Raw genomic sequence first — 15,642 nt, 5'->3', positions numbered from 1 at the left:
ATCAGTCAAATCTTAAATCCGCCACTGGACCGTAGGAAAATGCGAGAGTGAATTTGTTGACCCTAGTCTAAACATATCAAACCCACACCCGATTACCCGGCCCAAAATTGAGTACAGTGTACAGGTCCAATCGGGCACTTAAAAAGAAGAACACATAATTTATTCCTGCAATTTGTAGGCTTCTCTTTCGTTTCACTTGAGTTTCATAATTTCTGGGTTTTTCTAAGTTTCAATTTCATGGAGTTTGGAGCAGCAGTATCTTCTTCTTCTTCAACTTCCAGGGTTTTAACTAACCACCATTTATTTTCTCTCTCCTCCCACAAAACTCCATTGAAAACCAACCTTTTTCCTTCAAAGGGTTTTTCCTTTTCTCTCAAAAAACCCTTTTCTTGCAAGGCCGCTGTCACCTCTAACAACGCCACCATTTCTCCCTCAAAGGTATCATTTTTTCTATTAATTAATCAATTTTATTGCTTATTTCACTATAATGGGGTTTTTGAATTTTTGGGTTTTTCTTGCAACTTACTGACATTGAAGTTTTGGGTTCTCAATATGCTGATTTTTGTACCAATTGTATTATTTGGTTTTTTTTTGTGTGTGTTGAAAATGGTTGAATGTTATTGGCAGGTGAAGGGGTCAAATGAGGGAGATTTTAGTGTATTTGAGCTTTCAAGTTTGACAGCTTTATCTCCCTTGGATGGTCGATACTGGAACAAAGTCAAGGAATTGGCTCCTTTTATGAGTGAATATGGATTAATTCGATACCGAGTTATTGTTGAGGTTTGTTGGTTGAACTTGGAAGTTAAAATTCTTACAGTTTTGTAATGCATGTATGCAACTTTGATTTATTGGCACTGTTATGATATGAAACTGTAATTTAATAGTTGTAGTTTCGTATTTGCTTCTAAGAATATGCATTGGACATTGATAGAATGTCGTTACCGCCACAAATTTTACCATATTGTGCCTCCTTAAATCATAAAACTAGTTTAATGTAGGATAAGTAGTTGTAAAAGATGTTTGTGTATAGTAGTAAGCTACACATAATCAATTAATTCTGTTTATATAATAAATGAAGTTATCAGGAGCCTAATGAAAAATGTTTTACTTGTTTAGTTAAGCACTTAAGTTGAATGTTTATTGCCTGTATTGTGATGAAATTGTTTGTTTGATTCATATTGTCATATCTTCCTTGTGTTTCTGTTATCTTAGGTTTATAATTGACATTCGTTTGCAGATTAAATGGCTAATGATGTTGTCCCAAATTCCTGAAGTGAATGAAGTGCCGAGCTTTACTAATGAAACACATCAGTATATGCAAAGTTTGATTGATGAATTTGGCATGGCTGATGCATTGGAAGTGAAAAACATTGAGAAAGTGACCAACCATGATGTGAAAGCAATTGAGTACTTCCTGAAGGATAAATGCCAGTCCCATCCAGAGATCTCTAAGGTTCTGTTTTCAATATTTCGGTGACTGATATGAACTTTTTATTAATAATGCCGAAACTGCAAAGAATGCCTTAGAAGGAATTGTTCTATATTTCCGTTATCCATCCTTGGCTCTTATTGCAGGTTTTGGAGTTTTTTCATTTTTCTTGCACATCTGAGGATATCAACAATCTTGCTCATGGATTGATGCTCAAAGAAGCATTGAATAATGTTTTATTTCCTGTCATGGATGAAGTTATTGGAGCAATATGTAACATGGCCAAGGAATACGCCCATATTCCTATGCTTTCCCGCACTCATGGACAGGTAAGTTTACATGGTAAACCTTTCAATTGTGCTCAATGAGAGACTGACTTTTGCCAGAGATTATGGGAAATTGAGAATTCTTTCAAGAACTGATTTATCTCCTGTACCTGTATGTAATTGGTAAAGGGAGGAAATCATGGTGAACTTCACAAGTGTCCCCTCTAGTTTAGGTGACCAATCTATACATATAAATGATTAATTGATGGGGGTTTTGATGATCCACAATGAAAAGCAGTTTCAATCTCGTGGAGACAATAACCTTATTTGCCTCCTTTTTATTCTTACTTGCAAGCACTTTCAGCAGTCGAAGTTGGAAAATGTACTCCCACCCTTCTTCAGTAGAGCAACGTTGCCATTTCACTAGCTCAGCTTCCGATTAGCACAATATCCATTGTCCTGATCAGGCTACATATCCTACTAAATTAACACTTTTGGCCATTTGCATCTTCTAGTGTCAGCCATGAACTATGTGTTTGGCTGGTAGCAGGGCTTTCTTAATTTAAATACGATTAAAATATTAGTATATTATTTAATTCAAATATGATTAAAATATTATCGCTCAAATTATTTGCTTCTGTAATCCTACCTTTTATGCCTTTTCACATGCCTTTCTCCAAAATTGTGCTTACATATATAACTTCCTCAATATCCTTCTTGACGTCTTTTTATACCCTTTCCCTGTCCACTCACAAGGAGTGTGATTATTCGACAAATTGTTTGTTACCTTGTTGTGAATCTTGTGATTTATGAAAATAGATGTTTTGCCCCCATTGTAAAAGAATTGATTCCAATAGTGAGCCTAAAATGTTTTATATGTTCTGCTTTTGCTAATTGCTGAGTTACCCATTTTTCTTTCTGTGCTTATATTATGTAGCCAGCTTCACCCACCACCTTGGGAAAAGAGATGGCAATATTTGCAGTCAGATTAAGCAGAGAGAGGCAGAGACTTTCTCAGATTGAGTTATTGGGGAAATTCGGTGGTGCTGTTGGGAACTACAATGCTCATATGGTTGCTTATCCTGAGATCGATTGGCCAAAGATTGCAGAAGAATTTGTGCAAGCTTCGCTCTTCACCCTTTATGGGGCTCCGCTAAGCATAGAGCTTGTCCCCTCTTCTCTGCCGAGAAAAAATCTTCCTTTAGGTCTAACTTTTAATCCTTATGTCACTCAGGTACGTTTGCAATGTTTTAGTTGCAGACCTTGCAGCTTACAGTTGACGACTTTACCATCTCTTTATTCATGGTTTCTTATATGTTAAATATTACGTTTGCTTATCTGTTGGTTTTGTCATATTCAGTTTCACTTTAATAGTTACTGTTTTGCGTGAAGTTTTGTAAAGATACTTTGGTTGGTATTAATTTCAGACCCCCCTCTCCCGGTGTATATGTTTAGGTAGGTAAGTAGTGGCACCCATATACTCCCCCCCCCCCCCCCCCCCCCTCCCTCCTTCCTCCATAAGAAAATGGAACTAAAACCGAGGTCTCCATAACCTTTAACTTCAAAGATCCTTTCACATGAGGTATATCTTGAGACCTATTATTCAATCTTGGTATATGAAAACAAAATGATCACGTGTCCTTAATGAACTAGATATTAAGTATTCAAGATGTTTCAAATGTTCTCTCCTGTTATCCCTATATAATGTTATATGGATAAGAATCCATTTTGCAAAATTTTTAAGAAAAAATTTATTAGACAAATTTTCAAAGATTAGAATTGCACGTTAAAATTTTGATATTCTGTCATATCAATTTCAGTATGGCATTCTGTCCTTGGTTGCCTTTCATCTTGTTATCAAATTGCTGTATTTGTCACTCGCGATGCTAATATGTTTATCATCCATTTACATGATATCTGTTGAAATTGAATTTTTACCAGTTGGATAGAAGATACGTTTAGTCATTAGTTGTTTATGGATTATTGGCTAGAATAACAAGTGTTGCCTTGTACAATTCCTCTCTCTAGGAGTCCTATAACATTTGTTAATATATATGAGCAATGCATTTGCAGATTGAACCTCATGACTATATGGCTAGTCTGTTCCATGCAACTATCCAGTTCAACAATATTTTGACTGATTTTGACCGGGACATATGGGGCTATATTTCAGTGGGTTATTTTAAGCAGGTGACTTTTTTTTTTTGCTTTCCTTTTTTTATAATCTTTTGTAGAAGTTTCACTTAATTACTTAGTGAGTATTAACTCCTTTGTACAAAAAATCTGAGTATTCATCATTTGCAGTTGACTAAGGCGGGTGAAGTTGGGTCATCTACAATGCCTCACAAAGTGAACCCTATTGATTTTGAAAATAGTGAAGGGAACCTTGGCAAGGCTAATGCTGGTCTATCTTTTCTAAGCATGAAGTTGCCTATCTCGCGATGGCAGGTAATGTCCTGTAATTTCTTGATTAAGATTTGACCATACTGGTCTTTATTATGTCATGCTACAGTAGAATTCTTGCAGTTTCATGGGCTTTAATTTTCGTCTTTGTCCTGCCTTTTGTGATCAATACTTGACTGGAACTTACTAATTTCTCTTAAGGAAATTATAACCATTTTTTGTGACATTGAGAAGCCATGCTAATCTTAAAGAGTATTCTGGTCTGGAATGTAAAAAATATTGCTTAAAGATTTGATTTACCAACTCCATTCCACTTTTTATGAACTTGCAATGTCCAAAATGCTGTTTATTTAGTATTTTCCAGGTTTACAACTTGTCTCCATACTTTTGCCACGCTACAATGAGAACTTTTCCTTTCTTGTCTTGTTCTTTCTTCTAAACTAGCAACGGGTCCTCTTTTAGATTTTTAGCTTTTGTCAAGTCATACCTTTTTTGGCTGGCCGCTCTTTGGTCCTTTTCTTGAAAGGATACTTCTGAAACAGTAACTCTGATGCCATCATTCTTGAGAATGGTTTTTTGGCCCAAATGTGTACGTTATTGTCTGATACTGGTCTGGATGCTGTGGGCTGGGTAGGTGACTTCATAAGATGTGCTGCAACTGGTGCCCTGTACTTAATTTGAATCTGAATTAAGTAGGTGTCTGGGAAAGCAGAAATTTTACCTGTATATTTTAGATTGGTTGCGTCTTGCTGAATCTTAACTCAATGTATACATTGCAGCGTGACTTGACTGATTCAACAGTTTTGAGGACCATGGGCGAAGGATTAGGGCATTCCCTACTAGCCTACAGAAGTACCCTGCAGGGTATTGGGAAGCTTCAGGTCAGTAAAACATGCGTTGTGTTCTTTGTAACTGTTTCATTTGGTACAAGCAATTAAGGAGATTTCTTGGCCTGTATTTGCTTCGTGCTACAGATGTACTATTACATAATTTCTATGCTTTTCTGACTGGGTTTCCTGCTTAGACCTTGGTAGAATATCCGGAAAATGACCATAGTGGAAAACAAAATTTGTATCGTTACTAAAAACTAGTGGACCTCTCTAGCTTGCACACTCCTTTTTACACCTCTACAACTTGCTGTTAACATCTTTTCTTGTTGTATTTAGTCTCTTACTGTGTACTATTTAAATTAGGTCTCTGCTACATGCCTACATACTAAATGCCCTTTTTGGTCATTTGCATTTGTTACTATACGTAAGAAATTAATATTTTGATTAAAAGTAGGATTTGCTATCCGTAAGAACTAAGAAGTAAAAGCATCTGTTTATATACCACTATTGCCGATTTGCCAGTTATCATTTTGTTTACATTTTGTATCTCAATCTGATATTTTATGAACACACAGGTGAACCAAACCAGGTTGGATGAAGACTTGAACCATTCGTGGGAAGTACTTGCAGAACCTATACAAACAGTATGTACCTGTATCGTATGCATTTACTCCAAATAATAAATGTTACCACTGCACTCTTTGCAAAAAATTATAGATCCTGCTTTTTATTTTTTAAAAAATAATTGTAGTGTCAAAATCTTCGTATATTTCCGTACTCTGATGAAGGAATGAGTTGATAACTAGTAAAAGATCCTATTTTGGGGGACTTTCCCCACATATCAAAAAGGAAAATGTAGCGAAACTCTACACTGAATCACTGATAGAGACATAGAGTAGAGGATATTGGTTAGCTTTTCTTCCACATTTATTTTCATTTCCTGACACTTAGTTGAGGCTATGCTCAATTGCTCATCAAACAAGTAATTATATCTACTTCAAAGACTGTAGGGTATAGCTTACATGTGCTTGGTGAGTTGCATGACTGTGATTGTCTCAACTGGTAACTGTCCAGGAACTTTAATATTTACAAGAAAGATTTTTAAGCTGCTATATTTTTACGAATTTGTAAGATTTTTATTCCAATTCCCTTTACTTACTAGTCCGTTGTCTATCATTGGGAGATTTTTAAGACTGTCACTCTGTTTGGAAAGTTAAAAGACTAGATTTGACTCGATTGACTGTGAATTTAGCTTTAGAACTTCAGACGGCTTTTTGAAATTCTTGTAAAGGAGGGGTGGAAGTCGTGAAAATTGGTTAATTCACCTTGTTGGTAAAATTTGATTGTCTTTCTTACATAGCTATGTTTTTCTTTGTCCTTGATAAACCATATTCTCTTTCATGTCAAATTGTCAAGTAGAAAGTCTTCCAATCAGTAATAGAATTTATGCTTTTACCCGTTTGAAGTTATGTCAATGTGATTGTCTACATCATTTGTAGTTGAACTGGCCACTGACGCGCTCATCATACACAGGTCATGCGAAGATATGGTGTCCCAGAACCTTACGAAAAATTAAAGGAGTTTACAAGGGGAAAGGCAGTCACTCAAGAAAGCATGCAAGAATTTGTTCAAGGATTGGAATTGCCACAAGAGGCAAAGGCCAATCTCCTGAAGCTAACACCGCACACATATATTGGAGCAGCGACTGAGTTAGCCAAAACTGTTGATGCAGCCGTGAATTTGATTTTAGAATCTTCCAATTGAAGATATTTAAGTTCCATGGCCGATAGCCACTTTTATATCAAGATTATAAATGTCATCTCCAATTACCAGGTGACTTTTAACTAACCTCATGTACAAGTCCTGTTACCAGGACTAATTACTTGTTCAGCATGATCGCTACTGTTCAGGAACTTGAGTTTTTATCTAGAAGCATTGGGGTTTCTTTGTGTTGTAAAATTTTGTATCAACTATTTATGCTACAATAATCCAATTTAAGTATTTTTCTTAAAAATTTTGCCATTGTTTTTTCATTATTTGTTTATTCTCTTTAACCCACACACACACACACACACACACACACACACAATAATAATAATAATAATAATAATAATAATAATAATAATAATAATAATAATAATAATAATAATAATAATAATAAATAAATAAAATAAAATAATAAAAATAAAATAAATAAATAAATAAAATAAAATAAAATAAAATAAAAAGAAAAGAAGAGAGTGTGAATGAATGTACATCATGCAACTGGAAATGATTCAGTCTAAAAATGAGGACTTTAGCCATAGATAATTAACTTACAAGCTATTCATACAAATCTTATTTACTACATTATCTTACAAAGAATGTCATTCTCACATTAGTCAGAAAAAAGGCCTCAAAATAATGCCAATTGCCAAATACACATACAGTTTTCAAACCAAAGAGGGTCATGACTTATGTTGCTCCCCTTAAAGCTCAGTTGTTACTTGTTACCGGGCACATCTGACAACATGAAGGAAGACATGTTCATCACACGGAATCCATAGTCGTGGTGGTGTGGTGGAATCGTCGTGTTGGTCTCTAGCTTGGTCTAGCAGAGCTTTAAAAAGCGGGTGTTTTAGCAAGGTGATTTTGATAACGTACCTCTTCTGATCATGCCCAACGTATACAACCATATGACCCTTGGGCACATCCTTAGGGATGAACTTTTCGGCTTCTTGCTGTAAACTCATCGACGGCCAAAAACACCACTGGCAGCAAGAGTCACATTCATACTCTGATGAATGTATAACTTTGCTGCTCATTTTCCTGCACTTGTTTAAGGATACTTGGAAAAACTTACCCTTCATTTTTATTTATATTTGCTTAACTAAAACTTAAATACTAAAAGAAAAGAAGTTTCTTTTCTCAATTGATTTTTCTTGTTTTGTTTGTTGATTTGTTTTGGGTATGTGTGACTGATATGAGAGGAATGTGTGAGAGGGGACTATATATAATGTGTACCTTGAAAAGTGCCAGCTCCAAGGCATTTAATGTCTCACAAAGAGGACCCAAATAATGCTGTCTTAGTGAGAGGTGAGAGAGGGTGCTTTTTCAGCCATAGGTAAGGATCAAGTCATGAAAATGTTTTCCAAATCTAGTGCAAGTGTGTGTATGTCAACTATCGTAGTTCAAGTGTCCATTCTACATTCGGTATAAACTCACATTCTATCACATTTTCTATAAGCCAAGGTACCTATTTGGTAAACTCTTATGGGCTTTGGTATCCAAAATTCAAGATGAATCTCGTTTGCACTCTTACCTTTGTGATCCGTTATATAATAACGTACACACGTTATCTTTTTGCACTATATACGTTATGACTTTGATTATTTCTTAATTATCTGATATGTATTATATACGGAGTAGGTGTTATCATGTAAATGTTGTTGAATTTGTATTACTCACTCCACTCCAAAATATAGCGCATGAATTCCGTTTTGAATGTCTCACAATGTTACGCCTGATGTAATACAATACTACTTTTTTAAAAATCTTTCCTCTATAAATGACCTTTACATTCCTCAATTTTACGCCATAATTTACTTGTTTATTTAGAATTTCCATATAATATAGAGTACCCTATAACTAAGGCCCCGTTCTCTTCACCTTATTTTTGCTGAACTGAAATTATTTTTACTGAACTAAAATTATTTTTGCTGAACTAAAATTATTTTTAATGAACTGAAATTAATTTTACTGAACTGAAATTAATTTTACTGATTCCATGTTATATTTCTTCTTTGAAGTTACTGATTTTAACTAAACTTAAATTATTTTTACTGAACTGAACTTATTTTTACTGAACAGAAATTATTTTTGCTGAACTGAACTTATTTTTATTGAACTGAAATTATTTTTACTTAATACGAAGTATTATTTTTTTAAGGTGAAGAGAACAGGGCCTAAAACTTTATTAAATGTCATTATTAATTTTTTCTTCAAAAAAATGTCATTACTATTATTATTATTTCTTTTTTTGGAAACAAAAATGTCATTATTTTATCCCCATATAAATTACCCTTATTTTTAAGAATATTACACACTCTTCTATTACACCCATCATTTCGGTGAAAAAAAAATGATACAGTAAAAGGCACTTATTACTCTGTATTATCCGATTAAGCCGTGTTAATTATTCTAAAGTGGATAAAGTATAATTATTCCGTATGTTTTTTTTTGACAACCGTATTATTTATTTGATGGTGGATAAAGTATAATTATGATTATTTTAATATGAATCATTTTTAAAAAAGAAATCCCCACGTACAAATAAATCGGAAAAAAAGGTACACTGTACTGGCCAAATTTACATCTGTTTATTGGAGCTTTAAATATTTCTACGTCACTACGTGCACTAAATCGTACCCTACTATAAAAAAATAAAATAAAAAAAGAAAATTGTACAATTGTACCCGAAATTATAAAATACGTAGTAGGTTTCTCTGCCATCGGTCGATTTGGTGTACCTCCTCTCAAAATTTAAGTAATTGTTGTTTTAGGATAGTATCTCTTTTTTTTTTTTTTGAAGCAAAGGATAGTATCTCTTTAATTTTGTCGAATAAATGTTGTTTTAGGACCATATTCCCGGCAATATGCCGCAAATATAAACGATAAAAATCAAGAAAATGAGGAAATTAATGAAAAGTGGGCACATTTTTTTTGGTAAAATTATACTTCTGCCATTTCATAAATATCATAACAGGTGGTAGAGTTTTACGGATTGCAAAATACAACTTTAATAATTTAATTATGTAAAGTACGAGTAGTATAGATTATTAAAAGTTGATAGTTTGAATGTATTATCAAGAAAGATCTAACAAGATTTCAAAATATAGTTTTTTTTACATATACTTCATAAATCATACTGTAATATTTGGTTATAAAATAATAGGGGGTAGTAATTGTGTGAAATATAATAAAGTCGAATATTGTAATTCATATAAATGGAGAAAATAAAAAAATTGGATAGAGACATGTGTGTTATTAAGTGAATTAAATGATCATGTGGTGTGATTAATGAATAAAAAAACCTTTCGAAATTAGAATAAAACAAAAGCGAGATGATTTTTAAGGAACAAAAGTAAATGGAAAGTAGGACTTTCTTTGATAAACAGAATTACAGATGTAATATCTCATTTGCCAAAATTATTGGGTTTATTTATTTTTTATTTATTATTTTTTATAATGATATATGGGTTTTATTTTCCTATCAACCATGGTGATACACAATGCAATATCGAAGCAAATATAGGTAGAAGGTAGAGAGGATCATCATATATTCTAGTATATTTAAACCATAGTACTATACTGCGCACGTAATAGATTCAATATGCAAAGTGTCATAGTAGACCATTTGGTTTGTTATTCGTGGATTTTTTGTGTGTATGTAGTAATGCAATACCTTCACAACTCTAAACTAGTAAGTAGTAACTCTTTTTTTTTTTTTTGTTTAAGTCTTGAGTGCATTAGACATATACATCAATAAATGATTAGAGATCGAATCTCATCTTCAACATTATCGCTTATATCAAAACAACTCGTGTCATATAGGAGCTCAATGGTTGAGCTCTCAGCTCATCTCCGGTCTCAGAGGATGAACATTCGCTAAATATATATCCTCCCAACGATAACCATTGTCATTTGGATTTATACACAACCTACAAATTTAAGAATGTCACTAGTCAAGGCCAACAACGTCAATAACTAGCAGTAGTACTCATAGTGAGTGATTCAAGTACAAAATTCTTTGTTTCTGCACATTCATAATTATTTTAGTAGAGTATTACTAGGGATTGGAGAAGACCTATAAATTTGTTTCACCCATGCACATAAATTTGACTTAAGAGTACGCAATTTGATACGAACTGTGTACGAAACTGATGTACATGCATGGGTGCACTAATTTATTTAGGGTTTCTCACAAATTATACCCCACCAAAAATCTAGATGAATTGAAGAAGAAAATTATATAAAAAAAATAAAAAAAAAAATAAAAGATAAAAAGATAAGATGATAGAGTATGAATTATGAAGAGAGGGGTGGGAGTAGATTTGTTTTTAATCTTCTTGGGGTAAGTGCGATGCCCATGTTGATTTGTAAGTTGCAACATTCCACATTTATTGTTCTCCATGCATTTCGTTACAGCTACTTCAATTCTTCATCTTGTGAATTTCTATTATTATTACTCCTTCCGTCCATTTGGCTTTTATCGTCACATTATTATTCTGGTGCTTTCTCTGTTCCTTGAGGTTTTCTACGTTAGATTTTTTCAACAGATTTCAACGCATAATTTTGAATAACATTGTGTATAATTATATTATTTATATTACGTATGATTAACTTTATATTCATACGTTCAATTTACCTTAATTCATGAAAAATAGGTTCGAAAAAGATTAATAAATTTGAAAAAGTAAGCTCTTAATAGGATTTAATCAGATAGCTAAGACATACACCAGCTTGATAAATTAGGTTAATATTACGCATCTTAGAATTTATGAGTATATAGTTGACGATGACTTGATGCTTAGAAATTGTATATCGAGAAGAATTTAACAAGATTACAGCCGAGTCTGTTTTTCGCACACGGCGAACATTGTATAAAAAATGAGAGCAATAATTAAGAGAAGAGTAGTGTTTTCTAAGCTTTAGATGGTTTTTTGATCGTACGGCTTGACCAATTTATCTCCTCCCTATAATAAAGCGAAAGGTGATCTAACAAAGATAAAGAGAAAGAGAGAATATTTATGGCGGAATCCCTCACATAGGATAAAATAATTTTCCACTAGTTTCTAATTTATGTAATGCAAATGGGATTGCTTTTATTATTCTTGAAAATATCGATTATATCATATCATCATCCCACACGGGTGACGACCGGCAGGATAATAATATAAAAGTTTTACTTAGGTATTCTATAATTGATTTGAGGTATTATGTTATCCTACTTCATAAAAAATAATAATATTAATAATAGTTTTTCGTCTCATTTGAAAAAAAAATCAATAATTAACTTCAATATTCTACCGCAAAACATTAGTAAAACTAAAATAGTTAAATCATATTATATGTGAACATAAATGTTGACATGGTACATATTACATCAATATATCCTTGTTCTTCCTTCCTAATTTTCGAAAGGTTAAGGTTTTAAATCAAATCTCGTTTTAAACTGGATCATCCTCTTTATATACACGTAGTAAGTAATTATTTTAGTGTATAAAAGATTTTTCGTTACCAAAATTTAAAAGTTCTTACGTCGTCTAGGGACATGTACATAGTCTAGTCAACATCAAATCATTAGATATTAAAGCATCTGGAACTTCCAGTCGTATTTCTTCTTCTTCTTACCTATAGCAAGCTCAGGTACATGTATATGGAGGTTGATTTTGTTTTTTCCTTTTTATTTCTTTCTTTTAATTCTCAAGAATTTCTAAGGGCCCAAGAACCCTAGTTCGATTGAATAGTGAATTAGGGCATTGAAGATCAATTTACCAACATACTCCGTATTAGAAATTAACCTTAATACATTAAGTTCGTTCAATAGTACTTAGACTTAATTTCCTAGTATAATCAAAATTGAAAATTTGTAACTTATTGCTACATTTGCGAATAAATTTGTTTTATTAAAAATAATTAAGTTTTTTTTTTTGGTATTTAGAGAGTCATAAGGATATAGTGATAAAAATCGATCCCAACATTTCCTATAACCGGCAGGAAAACTCTAACCACTTGAGCTATTCCTCACTCTTAGAAATAACTAACTTTATTCTTTAAAAAAAAAAAAAAAAGAAATAACTAACTTTAAATAAAGTCTCACAGTGATTTATTATCGTGTATATGTAATTTAATAAAGAGGGTTTTCCTGATGCCCTCTATACACTTACACCATACTCGATGTAAGATGAAATATTTCGTTGACCATTGAATTGCATAATAAATTACATGAGACCAATTCGTTCGAGGATCGATCGACATAATGTAACATAAACCTGAGATACATATATGGGCAAGAAGTTTGAGAGGATGGGTAAAAACAATAATACTAGTAAGTAGTAACGGTTATGAAAGGTTAAGATTCTTATCAACTGTAAACATTGTCTGGTGTAGGAATTTTGAGCAACAGGGCAATAATATTGCATAAGAATCAAACACATAAATTATCTTGAGCCAGAAAAATGTATGTGTATTGTATAGTACATTCATAAATAAAAATGAAAGTGCAGGTATTTGTGATTCCTACTTGTCTACAAGTATATATCAAAGAAATGGGCTGAAAATATGGAAGGGGGGGATTTACTGACAGAGAAGAAGCAGTTGGCAGTATTTTAGCTGTTGCTTTCAATGTATCTTTATGGAATACATGACCTGTTCTTAAGGTTCAATCTTACCTTTTCTGGATAACTGTTGCACCTGCAATTTTTCCAATATACTTCCTCCGTTTCTATTTAGTTGACGCGTTTTATTTAGGTTATTAAGGAGAGGAGAGAGAGTAATAGAGAATGAAAAAGCAAGTGGGGTAGCTTGTAAATGCAAGGTAAAAAAATTTACCCAAAAAGGAAACGTGTCAACTAAAAAGAAACGGAGGTAGTATATTTTGGGAATTTAAAAAAAAAAAAAAAACATATGTTAAGAAATGTCTTAGTATTGTTTCCAAGTATGGTATTAAGGTGCCACTTTAGAATTTAAGAGTAAGGAGTATACTAATGATACTCTGTATGTAGTATTAGATACAATATAACAAATACGCCGTATTAGCATATACGAAATATGTGGCCTACCACTGCACATGTGATTTAACAAATACGAAGTATGTATTTTCTACATTTGACATTAGTTTTCATGTTGACCTAATACTAAAGATTGACTCTTTGTATACTTAGGGTCTATTCATAATTTACTGAAATGAGTTGAACTAAGCTGACTAGAGCTGAACTGAACTATTTATGAGAGAAGGAAATTAGGAACTGAACATAACACATCTAAATTGAGCTGAACTGAACTGAAAGTAAGCAGAAGAGAACAGGCCCTTAGACTACTTTTTTTTTTTTTTTTTTTTTTTTTTTTTTTTTTTTATTCTAGTTTCATCAAATGATTTAATACACCGGTGCCATATCATGAATTGTGATTTCTTGTGGATGTTCAACTAGTTAGCTTAACTAGTTAAAGTTTTGAAGGATGGTATTAAATTAAAACTTGGAATTAAATCTCATTCACATTACTTCTTCTTGCGGTTCTCCCTAGCCTAAAAAATAAAAATAAAAATAAAAATAGGTGATTTAATTAATTTTCTCACCACTAAACGTCTTAGAATAGTTGGTGGTTCTGAATTAAAAGAGTACTTAAAATTTATGTATAAGGGAGGATTGAGATCAGATTAAAATAATAGGTCACATAGTAGGTGTCAAAATCGAATTGTTACATTTTGATTCTACTCCATATATATAACTTAGAAAATGGCCTACAATATGACCATACTCTTCAACCATTTAAAAGAATACACTATACACTATATATGAGATTATATTAGTAAATTTAATAACTTTTCTAAAATATTGTACATTATATATTTTTTGTGTGACGTGATAAATTAATAATTCAAAATAAATTAAGGATGAGGTGATCAATAATTTGAGATAAATTTGAAACCCTTATACAATGAGAAGAGTAGTTTTTCAACTTATTAACAGGATTTTTGTAAGGGACTAGGGAAGGGTTTGTGTCATATTACACTCAAAGCACCAAATTAAATTAATTAAAGGCCATTTTCCATTGAGATATGATAAATTCGTGTACGCTAAAGAAATCAACAAGATCCTATAGATTGCTAGTTTTCTAGCTAGAGAAAAAACAGGAAATCAAAAGCATGTCCATAAAATAACTTTTCTATTTATATTTTGACGAGAGTCTCTCCCTAGCCTTTAATTAGATGGTGCACATTTGAGTGATATTTATGTCAATATCTCAAGCGGCATTACAATCTGTGTGAGAAAAGACCTATATATGGTACTTCCATACAATCTGCATTACTTGAATTGGATTTTGCATGGACATTTAGCTAGATAATCTAGTGATATTATTAATTAATTAATTAATTGTTTTTTAAAGTTTGTTGGAGGTTGATTTTAAATTTCAAATGGTTCACTTGTTTAATTGATCTTGCTAGTTGTACTATAGTTAGATGTGTTTTCATGTTTGTATTGGATATTTGTCGTTAAACTAGCCTGACCAACAATATTATCCATAAGTTGTTTAGTTATTCGTATGATTTAATTGTTATTATAAGTTGTACTCGACTCATGAACACACACGTGAATTATAAATTTTTAGCCAATTGAATGAAAAGTCATTTGTCAGATTTTATTGGTGCACAATTGCACATAAATTAGTTGAAATGCATAAATCAATAAATTGAAAATCCAAAATAAGGCGGCCTAAAATTAATTTAATTTTCCTAATAAAAACAAAACTTATTGATTAATTATGCCCCTATTAGTACTTAATAACTTACCATTCAATGGCAAGTGTGATGCACGAAGTTTATGCATTTTTTTAATGCTAGATTTTTCTCCATAAATCATCTTTAGTAACGTACAAGTAACAATAGTACAAATCTTTATTATATTAAAAGATAACACAAAAAGTCATTAACGTAGTTGGGTGGATTCATTCA

At 32.3% G+C, this 15,642-nt stretch overlaps 1 protein-coding gene across 1 annotated transcript; it reads left to right on the top strand.

The window, feature by feature from the left end:
• Positions 1–153: 153 nt before the first annotated feature.
• On the top strand, positions 154–6,942 carry LOC145616489 (uncharacterized). Its single transcript, XM_081671219.1, has 10 exons — positions 154–438; positions 628–780; positions 1,238–1,453; positions 1,576–1,758; positions 2,633–2,929; positions 3,769–3,885; positions 4,000–4,143; positions 4,878–4,979; positions 5,504–5,572; positions 6,462–6,942. The coding sequence occupies exons 1-10, from the start codon at positions 238–240 to the stop codon at positions 6,690–6,692; spliced, it is 1,713 nt and encodes a 570-aa protein (XP_081527345.1). The 5' UTR covers positions 154–237; the 3' UTR covers positions 6,693–6,942.
• The last annotated feature ends 8,700 nt before the right edge of the window (positions 6,943–15,642 follow it).

Source organism: Chenopodium album, chromosome 26 (genome assembly GCF_948465745.1).
Source record: "Chenopodium album chromosome 26, dcCheAlbu1.1, whole genome shotgun sequence".
NCBI lineage: Eukaryota > Viridiplantae > Streptophyta > Magnoliopsida > Caryophyllales > Amaranthaceae > Chenopodium > Chenopodium album.
This window is presented reverse-complemented; position numbering and strand designations above follow the sequence as displayed.